A 14,253-nucleotide genomic window follows, 5' to 3' on the forward strand; every position below is an offset into this window, starting at 1 on the left:
TAAAAGTAAAGCAGAACACAATTTGTACTACCAAAATTATGATGTAGAATTTTATAACTCGTGTAGTTACAGAACTCATTTCATAAATCATGCAGCCTGGGCCATTCGTTCTTCAACTGAAGGCCCTAGAGCTGGTACCGATGGATCCGAGGGGTACTCAGGGCAGCGTCAGTGCCATTGGTGGGGCTGTGCAGGCCTTGCCCTGCGGTGGCCAGTCTGACTGTGGGCAAGATTCCTAAGGGCTGCTGCAGGCTGGGGCTTCTTATATCTGTACAGCGGTGGGTTCCAGTTCCATTGCATAAGGGAGAAGTACTGAATTCCTCCAAGATCCCTGGGAATAGCAGCTGAGTCCTAGAAGTCCCTCTTTCCTGCTCAGGGTCCAAGGGGATTAACAATGCAGTGGCCTTGTCAGTGGCAGTGCCTTCTCAGTCTCAGGGCTGCGCTCCCGTCTGCGCTCTCCTTCCTCCCTTCTCACACTCCCGCCCGGCTTTGTGCTCCCCACTCTGCATCTGGCTGGAGCCACCAGATGCTCAGAGGGTGTTCTCCAAAGTGACCTGTGCTCCTCAAGCTGTTAGCTTGGCCGGAGGTGCCTTGGTTCAGTTTCCATTGGGGGTTGCTGTCGGTGGAGCCCCAAGCCCTCGAAGCCTTTCCTGACTCTTTCAGTAAGTTTCTCCTCCCCTGCGCTTTGAACTCTCTTGATCTTTGAGTTTTGCCTGTTGGCACACAAGCCTGGCCCGGCCTCCTGGATCACGATCTTCAGGGGAGACTCTTCTGAGCCGGCCGCCTGCGCCCCGTGCAGCTGGGCCACACCGAATTCAGCCGAGGGCTGTGAGGCAGGGGCCCGAGCCCCTGGGCCCTGATGCTCGTTCCCAAGAGGAGGAGCATTGCGTCTGAAATGATGTGTTTTGGTTGGATAACATTTGTGAATGGCAAGAACAGTTGGTTATAGTTAATTCATTTTTATATCTAAGTTACTGGATTGAATTTTTTTAAAGGGTGTGTCTGATATTCGCAGATCGATTTAATTTCCCTAGGAAGGAGGACTGGGCATCCGAGTGCTTTTCTAAGGGTCTTGGCATCATCCAGCCCAGCCCCCTCGATTTGCTGAAGAGGAGACCAAGCCTTGTGTCAAGTGGGAGCTCCTGGCTGGGACCTGACCCAAGGTCTTCTCATTTCTAGTGAAATTTCTTTCCTCTTACTAGCCACTTTTTCGAACTGTGTTTCTTTGTTTTATATACAGAGAAAAAAGATGGCCAAAGTTAAAAAAAAGAGAGAGAAAGAAGATAAAAAAGTCAGGTAATCTTAAGCAAAGATATTCTTTCAAAAAAGCATGTGTGGAATTCCTTGTCCACATGTCCTGAAGCTGAGGGAAGGCGCGACTCTGCAGGAGGAGGGCATCTTCAGAATAAGTGGGCATGGGACGGGGTCCATATAACAGGAGTGCCTCGCCTCAGTTTGCTGTCAATTTTATGTCTTATTTCTGTGCCTCGTTCCTACTATAGAAGCAGAACAGGCTCGCTCTTATTTTTTCTCTTTTAATAAAGGGCTTTTCCTTATAATCATCTTGCAGATGGGGAAAGGGTGAAAGTTAGAAATACATGGCATGAATTTATAATTTAGTTTCACAAGATGCATGCCTTTATTTTATGGCAGATGTGGGGACTCCTAAGAGTACAAGAGGCCAGGTGGACTTCCACATAAAAGAATCATCTGTATTGTTAAGGGTACAGATGTGAAGAGGGTAATGCTGATTTTTGAGAGAAAAAGGAAAGGGAAGATAGTGTACCTTTTATTTCTGAAGCTCTTGAGGCTTAAGTTATTTCTTTGATGTTGTCAATTTAGAAATGAAAACTTTGGCATCTTTAAACACAGTATGATTTCCTATGATTTCCTAGCTAGCACTGATATTTGAGGATAATTGTTGATGTCCATAGTTGACTAAATTTTGGCAGTTTGCTGCTTTTTTCCCCCTTCAGTCTTTAATACTCAAGGTAATAGGTATGTCCGTGAGATCCTTCCAGGTCAGTACCTGTGTCTAAAATGGTTTTATCTATGGGAACTAACTTTTTAACTCATATAGTGATGTTAAATCTCCTTGTACAACTTGATCTGGTTTCCAGATTGTAAAGTCACGTGAGCTGAAACTGACCAAATGAGAAAGATAAATCTGTTCTGTGACTTATAGGAAAAAATACTGACATGGTTTTATTTCTCCATTGTGAGGTCAAAAAATAGTTTCTTTGAAGTCTCTACCGTACTGCTTAAATGTCTGATTTTCACTGGGTATGAAAAACTTCCTGCTCGTGGGTTTTAGAAAACTCTGTTATGGTGTGAGACAGCCCAGGTTTATATTTCACTTGTTCTATTCAGAGATAATTACTACTACCCCATTTGGGACGTCTAAATCCTGAGGTCAGCTCTGACTCCACGCTCAGTTGGCCTCTGCATCTGTTCTCATTGCTTTTCCTGTTAGATGACAGTCATCCTCTTAGTAACACGATCTAATATTTATTGCACTTAACTATGTGCCAGGCGTGTAGCAAAGGCATTATTATTTCATTTTAACCTCATGATAGCTATAAGGTGGATGCTGTTGTTATTTTCATGTTACAGATACTAAGGCTGGGACTTTTGAGAAGTTAAGTGACGGCTTTGGGTCTCAGCTCTGAAGCCCTGCCCCTGTCCTGGCAGGTGACACTGCCTTGGTTCCTTGGGTAGGTCATGTGAACTTGGATGGACTTGAACTCCATGCAGGGTTCAGGTTTGTGACCTGGATAGACAGATCTGCATTGGAATTTTGGCTGTGCCTCTTAGTGACTGTGTGATCTTGGGTGAATTACTTAAATCCTCCAAAACCTCATCTTCATTCAGAAGTTGTGTGTGAAATCTGATGATAAATCCACTTTCAGTACCCAAGGCAGGAAGAAGACTCTCATTAGTTATTTTACTTTTTACTAATACAGTAGCCTGACTTTCCTAAGATCATTCTTGGCATGTGAAGTTGCCTGTTTTCTTTTCCTTCTGGAATGCTGAGCCCTGACCATCTCTGTCTGGAGTGGGGGTGACTGCGGTGCGTCTGATGTTGGCAACTCTCTATGTCGCCTCCTGTGGCTCTTTAAAACATTTCTGGAGGCAACTGGGTGTGTGTTTGTGGCCTTTCTTTGCAAGCAAGTCATGGAGTTAGTACTGGCCTTTTGGGGCTTGAGAGAGACCAGTAAATAGCATACCTCTCACCTGCCCGAGCTGGCCACGAGGGAGGAGGTTGGCAGATGGACAGTGAGGTCACCTTTATTACTAATACAGTTGATGCTGAGGTAGAATAAAGGAGATACAGATAAGAGATAACAGAGAAAGGATTCTTAGGTGAGGGGATGGAGGAAGGGAAGCTTACACAGAGGCAGAAAAGTGGAGAGAGGAAGAAGAGATTGCAACCAGGATTCTTCCTATGAGATGAGGATTTTGGAAGGGGTTCTCTGTATTGTTTGCACCTTCAAGAAAAATGGGAGAGGGGCTTGCTGAAGGTTATAGCGTTTCTGTGGGCCGGCAAGTTTCAAACTCAAATGTTTATTCCTGGACCAGCCTCTGGACTGTGCTTGCTGGAGGGCTACTTTGCGGGAGGAGAACATGGAAAGATTGTATTTTGGAAAACTTACTTGAGTCATTGAAAACAGTTACGCATGCTACATTTAGGAGCTTCTCCAGTTAAGTATTTTTGGAGTACATGGCTTTTAAAATGTCCTGTGACACTAAGTGAAGTAAGACAGGGAAAGACAAATATATCGTTTATATGGGGAATCTAAAAAAAAAAAAAAAAAAAGATACAAATGAACTGATTTACAAAACCAAAACAGACTCACAGACTTAGAGAATGAATTTATGGTTACCAGGGGAGAGGGATGGGGGAGGAGGGATAGATTGGGAGTTTGGGGTTGACAAGTATACGCTACTATATTTAAAATAGATAACCAACAAGGACCTACTGTTTTTTTTTTTTTTAAAAAAGAATTTCTTAAAAGAAATGTCGTATGACAGTTAATACTTTCTTGATACACACACGTGTATATATTTTATATTTATATATATATTTACATAGATTTTGTATTTTAAGTCTTTAAGTATGTATATATATTGTTATAGCTTATTTTTTAATGTCTTTATATGTTCTTTAGTATTTTAATTTCTGGCTTTTGGTTCTGAAGGAAAATGAAATCATAGTAATGATTAACAACTGCTGAAAATATGACCTGCCGTATGAGATTTTATTTGATTGTTAATATTTAAAATCCAGACCTGGTGATGGTTTCAGCTTTTGGGAGCAACCCTGGCTATGCTCCTGACCCTTTCCCTGTTACAACTTGTCTAACGAATGTGGAGGCCGAAGCTCCCTCCCTCTGCAACCCCTTACCCTCAGCTCCCGCCCTTGTGTGTCTTTTCTTGATTTGGGGTTTGTGAAAATAGATATGTTTCCTGAATTCGCCCAGAAATGAAGCCTATTAAAAATTAAATCTATCTCCATTTTTTATCTGAATGCTTATAGAATCTATATATTTGGTATGAAGTTATACTAACCATAATCTAAGAGTATCTTAAATTTTTGCAGCTGTAGAATTATATTAGGCTTCAAATAATTCAGCTTTAACATTTAAATCTAGTTCCGACTCCTTTATAAGGAAGTAAAATTATATCTTATGAGAGCTATCGGCCCAAGTATATCCTCTTAACTCAGCATTCAAATTTTAAAAGTACAACAAAAATTAATCTGTCTTGTCTTGTCTTTTTTAGCTTCTCAGACAAGCTATTTAGTGGAAAAGCTTTACATTTTCAGCCATCAGTTCTAGATTTTGGAGTTCAGTAAGTATCTTCTCTTTATAATTTTTAGTAATTTATTATTTACACTCTTTGCTTTCAGGATATCGCTTATGTAGATGTATGATGTTAAATATATTTAAAATATATAGATAATATCAAGAGAGATTGATCCTAGAACTTGTTAAAAGGAACATTTTTGTGAAAAGGAGAGTGTAAGAGTTGTTTTAGCCCTTTCTTTAGTTTTTAATGAATGTACCGTATAATTTAAGTCGATAGTAAGTCCTTGTTTTTCTGAAACAAAGCAGGTTATTTTATAACGAAAAGCTCTACATATTGATGGTTTCTGAATTTTTAAAATTAGATTCACTTATTCACTCAGTTTTTACTGCTCCTTATGCTTTGGGATTCAAAATTGTACATACATTAGTTACTATGATTGAGGCTTTGGAAACAAGTGGGGAAGACAGTGTGGAAGCTGTAATTCCTTGTAGTACATCTTGTTGAGAACCATGAGATGAAGGGGATGTGATCTGAGTGTCGGTTGAGGGACTGATCTGGGAACTCAGAGAAATTGAGGAAGAGAATGGTGAAGCTGTGCTCAGGAGGGAACTTCAGGACTCATGTTGGTTGTAATGAAGTGTTAAGACTCCCTGGATGCAGAATTTTGTTGCACTGAGTAGATGTAATTTCACGTTAGTAGAATTTCGAGGTGGAAGTTAAAGAGTGTTTCAGGATTAAAAACTCTGCTTGTTTTAGCAGCCTGGAATATCACTTCAGTTTTATGAAGAACTTTTTTCAGTTACAAGAAAAGTTTTGTGAGTGAAAAAGCCATGGTGCTAGGAGAGCATCTGGGGTGAGTTAGTGGTGGTCTCCTGGTGTGCTCTCCTTTATTCATCTGGTTTCCTTCTGATCATCAAAATATCAGAGCTGCCATGAAGAATAATGAATTTTAAATCTAAAAGCACTTTAAAATTGTTGAGCTTTTTAAGGAGAGTCTGTAAAAGGAAGAAGTGATAAAAGTGCGAAGGGAGCTTGCTGATTTTACAAGAGTCTAGGCGCCTACTTTTTTGTTTTTGAATTTTTGTATTTTTATTCTTAGGTAAAGAATGAGGTTTTATAATCAAACCTCACTGATTTCAAATTCTGAGTTCACTTTGCTTTTGTCAAAAGTATTGTAAAAAGAAATTTCAGTGCAGAAGCTACTTTAAAGTGTATGTTACAAAAAAAAAAAAGTGTATGTTACAGATTGGTAGATATAACAAGATGGATAGTAGTAAATACACTTAGATTAGGATAACAATTCCAGTTCATGGGAGACTGGCTGTCCGTAGTATATTTACTCTTCAGCAATATAAAAATATCCTTCAGTGCACATGATTGGATGTATGTATGTATTATCTGTGTATGTTAATTAGCTCTGCACATCAATTTCTGGTTCTAATAGCTGGAAGCGTGTTGAAAAGAAATGTTTAAAGTTCTTGATTTGAAAAGGTTACTGAGTTTTAGACTTGAATCACCTTTGGATAATTCAGTTTTGTTTATGTAGTAGTTTATAGTTCTTAAAGTACAATCTTGTCTCTTGTGAGTTGAGTCTTAACTGCAATCCTGGAAGGATATTGGAGGTAGGTGTTGTCTAAGAGAGAATCATTTCCAAATATCTCTGTATTGGAGCATGTACTGCAAATGCTCATATATTTGTTGCTGAGAAGTAATGCAGTTTTCCCAAGGTCATTTTACTGGAAGTGACAGAGTAAATCTTTTGATTTCTAAGCCAGCGTGTACCATGCTATTTTTCTCATAATTGAGATCCAGGATATGGTTATGGGAATAAATTATTTTTGCTGCAGTTAAAAAAAAACTCAATAATAACAAAATATAGCCTAAATCAGAACACTTTAAAAAAATTAGTCAAGTTTTACCTTGCATCTAACAAATGGTCTAATCCATAGGTATTAGATACACATTTTAACCAGAGAGTTCTCATTTCTTCACTGCCCTAGGTCAGGTTTTGCTGTTGTTTATTTTGGCGTTGACCTTGAGCAAACCTCATTCCTTCTCAGAGTTCTGGTTTCCCTCTAGGATGCAGAATCAGGATCATGTTATTCAGTTGCCCCCTGCCTACTTCTTAGGGTTTATGTTAAGGGTTAATATTCTGCTGGTCCTGAGATTAAACGTGCTAATCATTCATAAGAAATTTTAATCATTCTTTTGTAGTATTAAATTAATAGAGTATCTTCCAGTTGTCACTAGTGAAGGAAATTCTTATCCTCATAACACTTTTAAAAATAGAATTAAAAAAAAATAGGATAAAAATAGTACTGTGGTGACTAGGTTTCAGCCAGCATTCTCTGTTAGGTCTGATGAGGTTTCTGCTGGACACAGCCACTGGGCTCTGTTACATTGCAGTTTTGTGGTCTTATTTTTTAAGGTGTTTCTTGGGGAGACATTTGTATCCTTTGAAACTAAAAATCTTGCATTCCAATTATGTGAAGGAAACAAAAGCTTTGAGGATAAGTATTAATAACTGCTGATTGATTCAGATTATTCACGTAAAACAGAAAATCATGGACGTTCTTATTTATTTAATTTAATTGAGGGAAAAGGCAGATGTGAGCCTAGTACTCCTGACACAGGGCTTTCTGAGGTGCTATGATAGTATAAAAAATTTTTAGTTGTTTTATTTAAGAACACTCTAAAAAAGATCAACGTTTTAATCACACTTATTGTATTTTATTTGTAACTGGCTGTTAAGGACTTTTAAAATACATATTGGACATACTAAGTCTCCAACTAAGACTTGTGATTAAAAGTAGAAGGAAAAGCTGAAAGAAAAATTCCAAGGATTTGATGGCACTAATACAGTATTTTGGAAATCCTATTGTATATAAGAGAAACAGCATGCACTTAATTTTTCCTAAAGCACATGTTTTTTTTTAATATTCAATTGTGAACCCCTAGTTTTTTTTTTTTTTTTTTTTTTGTTGTTTTTTGCGGTACAGCGGGCCTCCCACGGCTGCGGCCTCTCCCGTTGCGGAGCACAGGCTCTGGACGCGCAGGCCCAGTGGCCACGGCCCACGGGTCCAGCCACTCCGCGGCACGCGGGACCCTCCCGGACCGGGGCACGAACCCGCGTCCTCCGCATCGGCAGGCGGACTCTCAACCACTGCGCCACCTGGGAAACCCTGAACCCCTAGTTTTTAATATAAGAGAAATTGGAACAAAATCAGAAAAACACAAACATGATGTAGATGATTTTTTTTCCTGTATTTAGAATATAGTTTCACTTCTAGGCCATACTAAAGAGAACCGTTTATTTGGGCCTCTGCCACTGAGGGTGTTAAAACTGGAAAGATGACTTAAGTGAAATTTTTGCTGGCTCTCTATTTATCACAACACGGTTTAACTGGAGTGAATTTGGTATTGGGTATTAGCAATCAGAGTAAACGATTCGAGGGAACATTGCAGGTAGCTCCAGGCAGCTGGGCTAGAAACTGGCCCCTTTCCTCTTGAAGTTCCTTTGTCAGAGCCCACCTTGTAGATGGAGAGCCCTGTGGAAAAGATTCAACATCAAGGTTTCCATTAGTTAGGGTATTTGCTGAAGAGCAGAGATTCTTAACTCTGAGGGTCATGGAAAGTTTTGAAAGTATGTGTAACACTTTTATGTGCATGTTTGTGGATGGAGGAGCCAAAGCTTTCATTAGAGTTTTCTGAAAGACTCATGTTTTAAATGGATAACAGCCAAAGCTAGAAAGTGCTGCAGAGCTTTCATTTTTCTCGGAAGAATGGTGTTTAACAATTAAGTTTTCTTTTATAAGACTTAACGCAGTCTCTTTGCCAGTTGAAATCCATTCCCCCCAAAAGTATCTTTAAGTGTATTACTCAGAAAATGAACCCTAAGAAGATTGGCTTTTTCTGTGAGTACAGTTTCTTATCTAAACATATTTCCTTTTGCATTAGAGACCCATGTCAGACAGATACCTAGTTCCCCCTAGGTGTTTTTTGGGAAGCATTCAATGGCCTCGATGGGTTGAATTCTTCTAATACAAAAATCAGTTGGGGTGCTACTGTGGGTTGGCGTGAGTGTCTTGTAAAAGAAAGGATTAAAAAATGTTTTTGACTCTTGTGGATAGAATGCTTTATTAACAATAGGATTGTTGCTTTTAACTTTGTAATGAAGTTCAACAGCTTTCTGGGTTTAGAGTGTATATATGGATGGATGGATGATTTTGTTTATAACCATACAATCCCTTGTGTGTTTTCCTTGTTCCCCTCCTAGGTTCCTGGGACACCCTGCAGCGAAGATTCTCTATGCGTATAACCCTAGCAGGGACAGCGAGGTCGTGGTGAATTCCGTGTTTACAGCTGCGGGACATTTCCATGTGCCTCCCGTTCACTGCAGGGTGAGTGTGGACGCGTCTTGGAAGCTGTGCTGTGGCGGGCTGCCAGCTTTTCTTGCTCTCTTTGCCTGTAGTTTTTTCACTTTCTGTTGCCTGTCTCCCCTTTTTCTGCTACCCAGACGCTTTCCTTCTATGTGTTTGCTTTAGCATTTATTTTTTCAGTTGTTCAGATTCATAATTTTGGTGACTCTTGATTATCTATGTGGAAAAAAAAAGTTTAACGAATTTAAACTAGGTAGTAATGCGTGTGTATTCAATACCACTTTTTCATCCTTAAAGAACCTTAATATTACTTGTCTCGTAGTGACTACCAGTGCTGAAGCATTTAGTAACTAGTACAAGTTTACAGTGGTGATCTCTTCACCTGGCGAGCGTGCTGGGATGGTTAGGACTCTTTTCTAAATACAGGCCTAAGGGGGGTGAGTGGTTCCTTGTGAAGCTAATATGTACCATAACACAGAACTCAAAACCCTGATCTTCTAATAGTTTTAATTTAATTTAATTTTTTCAAAAATTTATTTATTTTTTTGCCTGTGTCGGGTCTTCATCGTGGCAAGTGGACTCTTCGTCGCGGTGCGCGGGCTCTTTGTTGCGGAGCGCGGGCTTCCCTCTGGTTGCGGTGTGTAGGCTCAGTAGTTGTGGTGCGTGGGATTAGTTGCCCCGTGGCATGTGGGATCTTAGTTCCCCGACCAGGGATTGAACCTGCGTCCCCTGCATTGGAAGGCGGATTCTTTACCACCGGACCATCAGGGAAGTCCCTAATAGTCTTAATTTTAGTAATTCAAGTTAACTTTAGTTTTTAAACTTTTAAAAGGTCTTTAACTTTTAATGAAGATCCAGATTACTGCTAGAGTTTATTTTCCTTACTATCCCCATATTTTTTTAATACTGGGACTCAGGAAGTGGAGTAAGGGGGAGCCCAGTATTTTGATCATGACAGTCCATCCAGATAAACGCTGTCCCTGACTTTTACTCAGTAGCAACATGTCGGTACACCGGTGGTTCTCTTTACTTAAGTGGAGGTGGAAGTGTGTTAGACACAGGCCCTTGAACACATGGGGGAGGAAGAGGAGAATAAAGGAAAGGTATGAGGCACATGGCTCCACTCGGGGTGAAAGCTGTCTTGCCCTAAGTCCACGGTGTGTTCTTTGATATTTTCTCTTAGATTGTTGGATATTGATCTGTTTGGACATTCTCGGGGATTCATGATATGCATAAATCAAGGGTGCAAGAATACGCAGATATCTGTTAACAGGAATTGTCAAGAAGAAAGTCTGTGAAAGACAATTTGTCAAAGAGGGGCCATTCCAAGTGGCTAATGAGGTAGCTTTCTTTCAGGTAATTCCAGCAATGGGGAAAACGTCCTTCAGAATTATTTTCTTACCTACTGAAGAAGGAAGCATTGAAAGTTCTTTATTTATTAATACCTCCTCACATGGAGTTCTTTCTTATCATGTAAGTAGCTTTTTCTGTTGGTCATATTTGGCTGTTGACGTAATGAAGGAGTTTGGGTGTTAAAGAAAAGCCTTTTGGAAATGTTGCCACCTAGTTTATGTCATTCAAGTCTAAGGCTGCTTAGTTGATGTCCAGCTAACCAGCCCTCCTCCTTCCTCTGCCACACGGGCCAGGTGGCCATCTTTCGTGCAAAGTGCACGGCTGGAATGCACCTTGGATCTCGAAAGGGTATCAGAACAAAACAGAGAAATCTACCCGACGGTTTTCTAGTATAAAATATAATGGGGTTTCAAAACTCACGACGCTCACCTCCCGCAGTCCAGGGACAGGAAGCTTGTGAGGGCGGCCCCTGGGGGTTTTGCTTCCTCCTCTCCCGGGCTCAGGACTGTTTCTGCTCTGGGGACACGGACTGCATGCTTGGGGGCCCGTCCCCAGGGAGCTCCCTATTCTGGCAAAGCACTGGGGAGGGAGGGAGAGGAGTCTTTTTGTTGTTGGTCACAGAAATAGTCAGGAATCTTTATCTTAAGCGGTATCTGTGACATATTTCATTTAAGTGCCAAGATCTATCACTTTGGTGGCTAATTCTTACAGGGTTTCATGTAACTTGTGGTCCCATATCAGAAAAGTTGTCTATTTCTGAAGGGATTTGCTGCACTGAGGAACATTCAGCTTAAGTACAGCAACTTTTGTTGCATTTTTGTTTTCGGGGGACGAAGATAAATATAGTAATTGGATTAATAGTCTTGACGGCCAAGTTGACGAACACAGATTTCCTTTGGAAAGGTATTTCAGCACTACGTCAAATGTGTTTCAAAAGTAATAGAATTTTTTTTTTTCCCCTGCAGGTGTCTGGCATTGGCACTCGCAGAATCTCTGCAGAAGGGTCTGTAAAACAGCTACCAAATGCTTACTTTCTGCTTCCACAGGTCCAGAGCGTTCAGCTTTCACAAACACAGGTGATTTTAGTAGGACATTTATTTTGAATGCTGATAAATACCAAACTTTGTAGCCTCTACATTTATGTGTCTTACACAGAGTACAGACAGACCTTTTTACCTAGTCAGAAGTGGGATTTTAACATGTTCCGCTTTTGGAAAAAATCCTGGTACATATGGAAATAATGTATGTATGTAAGGTGTCAGTGAAATCCGTATACTCCTTTTTAACGGCTGTATAGTTGACGGTGTTGATATTCCATAGTTTGCTTAGTCCTGTTGTTGGTCATTTGCAGTGTGTCCAGTTTTTCATTATTTTTATGATGAAAATAGGCCGTGTACGTATTTTACAGGTTTCTTTATTTCTCTTTTGGACTACGTGTTTCCTTGGGGTGTATTTTGTAAAGAGGATTCTGTAGTTAAAGACTACCAACCGGTTTATAGGGCTTGTTAATCTCGCCAGGGTGCTTTTCAGGGAGCCAGACCCTCCCTGGTCACCGGTAATGACATTCCTGCAAGCGTCTTTCCCTCTCCCCGCCCTCCTGCCATGAGTCCTGCCTGGGTGTGGCTCAGGGGAGAGAAATGTTTTCAATGTCTTAGTAGGTATATAATGGAACCTTAAAATTCTTTTAATGCGTATTTCATTAATCGCTTATAGGGTTGGCCGTTTTTTCCCTTCGATTATTTATATTTCCCTGCAACTGTGGATAACTGTTGAAATTCCAAAAGCACTTGACCCAACGTATTGTGAAGCTTACCACCTTACCTACCCTTTCTTTTTAATGAATAACTAAAGCCCACTGCTCGGACTTCTTCTAGGTCATGGTAACCAGGCTTTCCTTCACCATCAGTTTCACTGTGCCTCTGCTCTGGGCCAGGCATGAGTCTGGCACCTCTGTCTCCATGGAGCTCTCATTCCAGTGGAGAGAGAAGCAAAATTAATTTACCTGTAATGTAATGTCTGGGTGCTTTGCCACCCAATAGGTCATTCTTAGGGATTTAACATACTATTTCCATTTTTTTTATAAAATGGAATAGCCCTTCCTCAGGATTTTAAGGAAGATTTCTTTTTATTTGCAAATTTGGATTTGGTTTAAGTTCTAAAACCAGTGGGATTGTATTGAAAGGTTTTAGGCTGGAGACTGCTGTGATCTGACCTGCATTTTGTAAGGGCTTGGAAGGCCTAGAGAAAGTTTAATTTGCATGTGCTGACAGCGAGGGCTTTTCCTGTGAGCACTTTCAGCCTTATCTTGGGGCTGTCCTTCAGCGGGGGGCGGGGGGGGGGGGGGCGGGGGAGGGAGGGCAGCTGGGAATGGCCAGGTTTCTCTGGTGACTGAGAGCTTTGAGTGCCTGGTGCCATGTTAGTGGTGATAAAAGCATTGAAATCGAGGCGGGTGTTCAGATTACCTTAGTTAATGCTGTTAATTTAAGGATATGTGGAATTAAGGGCCTCAGAGGCCTTGGTGTGATGAGAGCGTGCCTGCCATCCACTCTTCCTGGCAGATCCCGTCCTTGCCGTGGTGCTCTCTGCCCTGCCCCACATCCAGGCCATCCTCATCTGGGCCACTGTAGCAGCCCCTTAACTGGTCTGCCAGCGTCTGCTTCAGCCCTTTCAAGTCCTCTTCCCCAAAATGCAAGTTGGACCTCGTCAGTCACCTGCTCTCCGTGCATTCCCGTAGGATTTAGGACTTAAACGGAACCCTTCGTGTGGCTGGAAGGCCTTGCGCGGTCTGGCGCTGTCCCTCCCCCGCCTCCCTCCCTCTGCTGCTCACACTGCCTCTTCCCCTCCTGCCCCTGGACCTCTGTGCCTGCCGTTTCCCCAGACGCCCCTCCCCCAGCTTTTCTCACAGTTAACCCTCACTTCATCCTTCCTTTCTCATCTTGAGTTCTCCAAGGATCTTGCTGTCTCTCCCATTCAGTTCCAGACCTCGGTTGGCCCGCAGTACAACTGACTTCCTTCCCCCTTAGGACTCGTATCCGGTGAAATAATCCCACGCCCACATAGTGTGTTTACTTAGCCACTCTCTCTTTCACTCGTGGAATTTAAGACCCATGAAAGTGGGGGCCACCTGACTTGGCTTTCCATATCCTCCCGGCCCAGCCCGGGGCCTGCCGTTGGAGGGGCCCATGAACTTGGGCTGAGGCGAGTTTTGGCCAGCTTCCCCTACCACGGCGGTGACTTGGCTTTTCTTGTATCTGCTTTAGCTGGTACGAAACTCTGTTTTGTTTCTTTTTTCCTTTTTTGCATTTTTATCTATATTTAGCAGCTTTATCGAGATATGATTCACATACAACAAAATTCACCCACTTAAAGTATACCCCCGCTGGTTGTTAGTATACTCACAGAGCTGTGCAGCATTCACCACTCTCTCACAGTCTAATTTTAGAACATTTTCTTTGCCTTAGTCCCTGGCAACTGTTACTCTATTTTCTGTCTCTATAGATTTGTCTATTTTGGACATTGCATGTAAATGAATTGTGTGGTCTTTTGTGATTGGCTTCTTTCACTTAGCATAGTATTTTCAAGTTTCATCCATGTTATCAGTCTTTCCTGCCTTTTTATTGCCAAGTGATATATTGTATAGGCATATACCACATTTTGTTTAAACATTTATCAATTGGTTTCATTTTTTGGATTTGTTTTAGTTGTTTTGGCT

General features: G+C 41.3%; 1 protein-coding gene across 1 annotated transcript in view; it reads left to right on the plus strand.

The window, feature by feature from the left end:
- TMEM131L (transmembrane 131 like) overlaps positions 1 to 14,253 on the plus strand; it is a 161,526-nt gene that overhangs the window by 68,269 nt on the left and 79,004 nt on the right. Inside the window, exons 4-7 of the mRNA XM_065877574.1 lie at positions 4,783 to 4,851; positions 9,086 to 9,209; positions 10,545 to 10,661; positions 11,507 to 11,617. Coding sequence (XP_065733646.1) covers positions 4,783 to 4,851; positions 9,086 to 9,209; positions 10,545 to 10,661; positions 11,507 to 11,617 — 421 coding nt within the window. The remainder of the gene's footprint in view (positions 1 to 4,782; positions 4,852 to 9,085; positions 9,210 to 10,544; positions 10,662 to 11,506; positions 11,618 to 14,253) is intronic.

Source organism: Phocoena phocoena, chromosome 5 (genome assembly GCF_963924675.1).
Source record: "Phocoena phocoena chromosome 5, mPhoPho1.1, whole genome shotgun sequence".
Classification (NCBI taxonomy): Eukaryota; Metazoa; Chordata; class Mammalia; order Artiodactyla; family Phocoenidae; genus Phocoena; species Phocoena phocoena.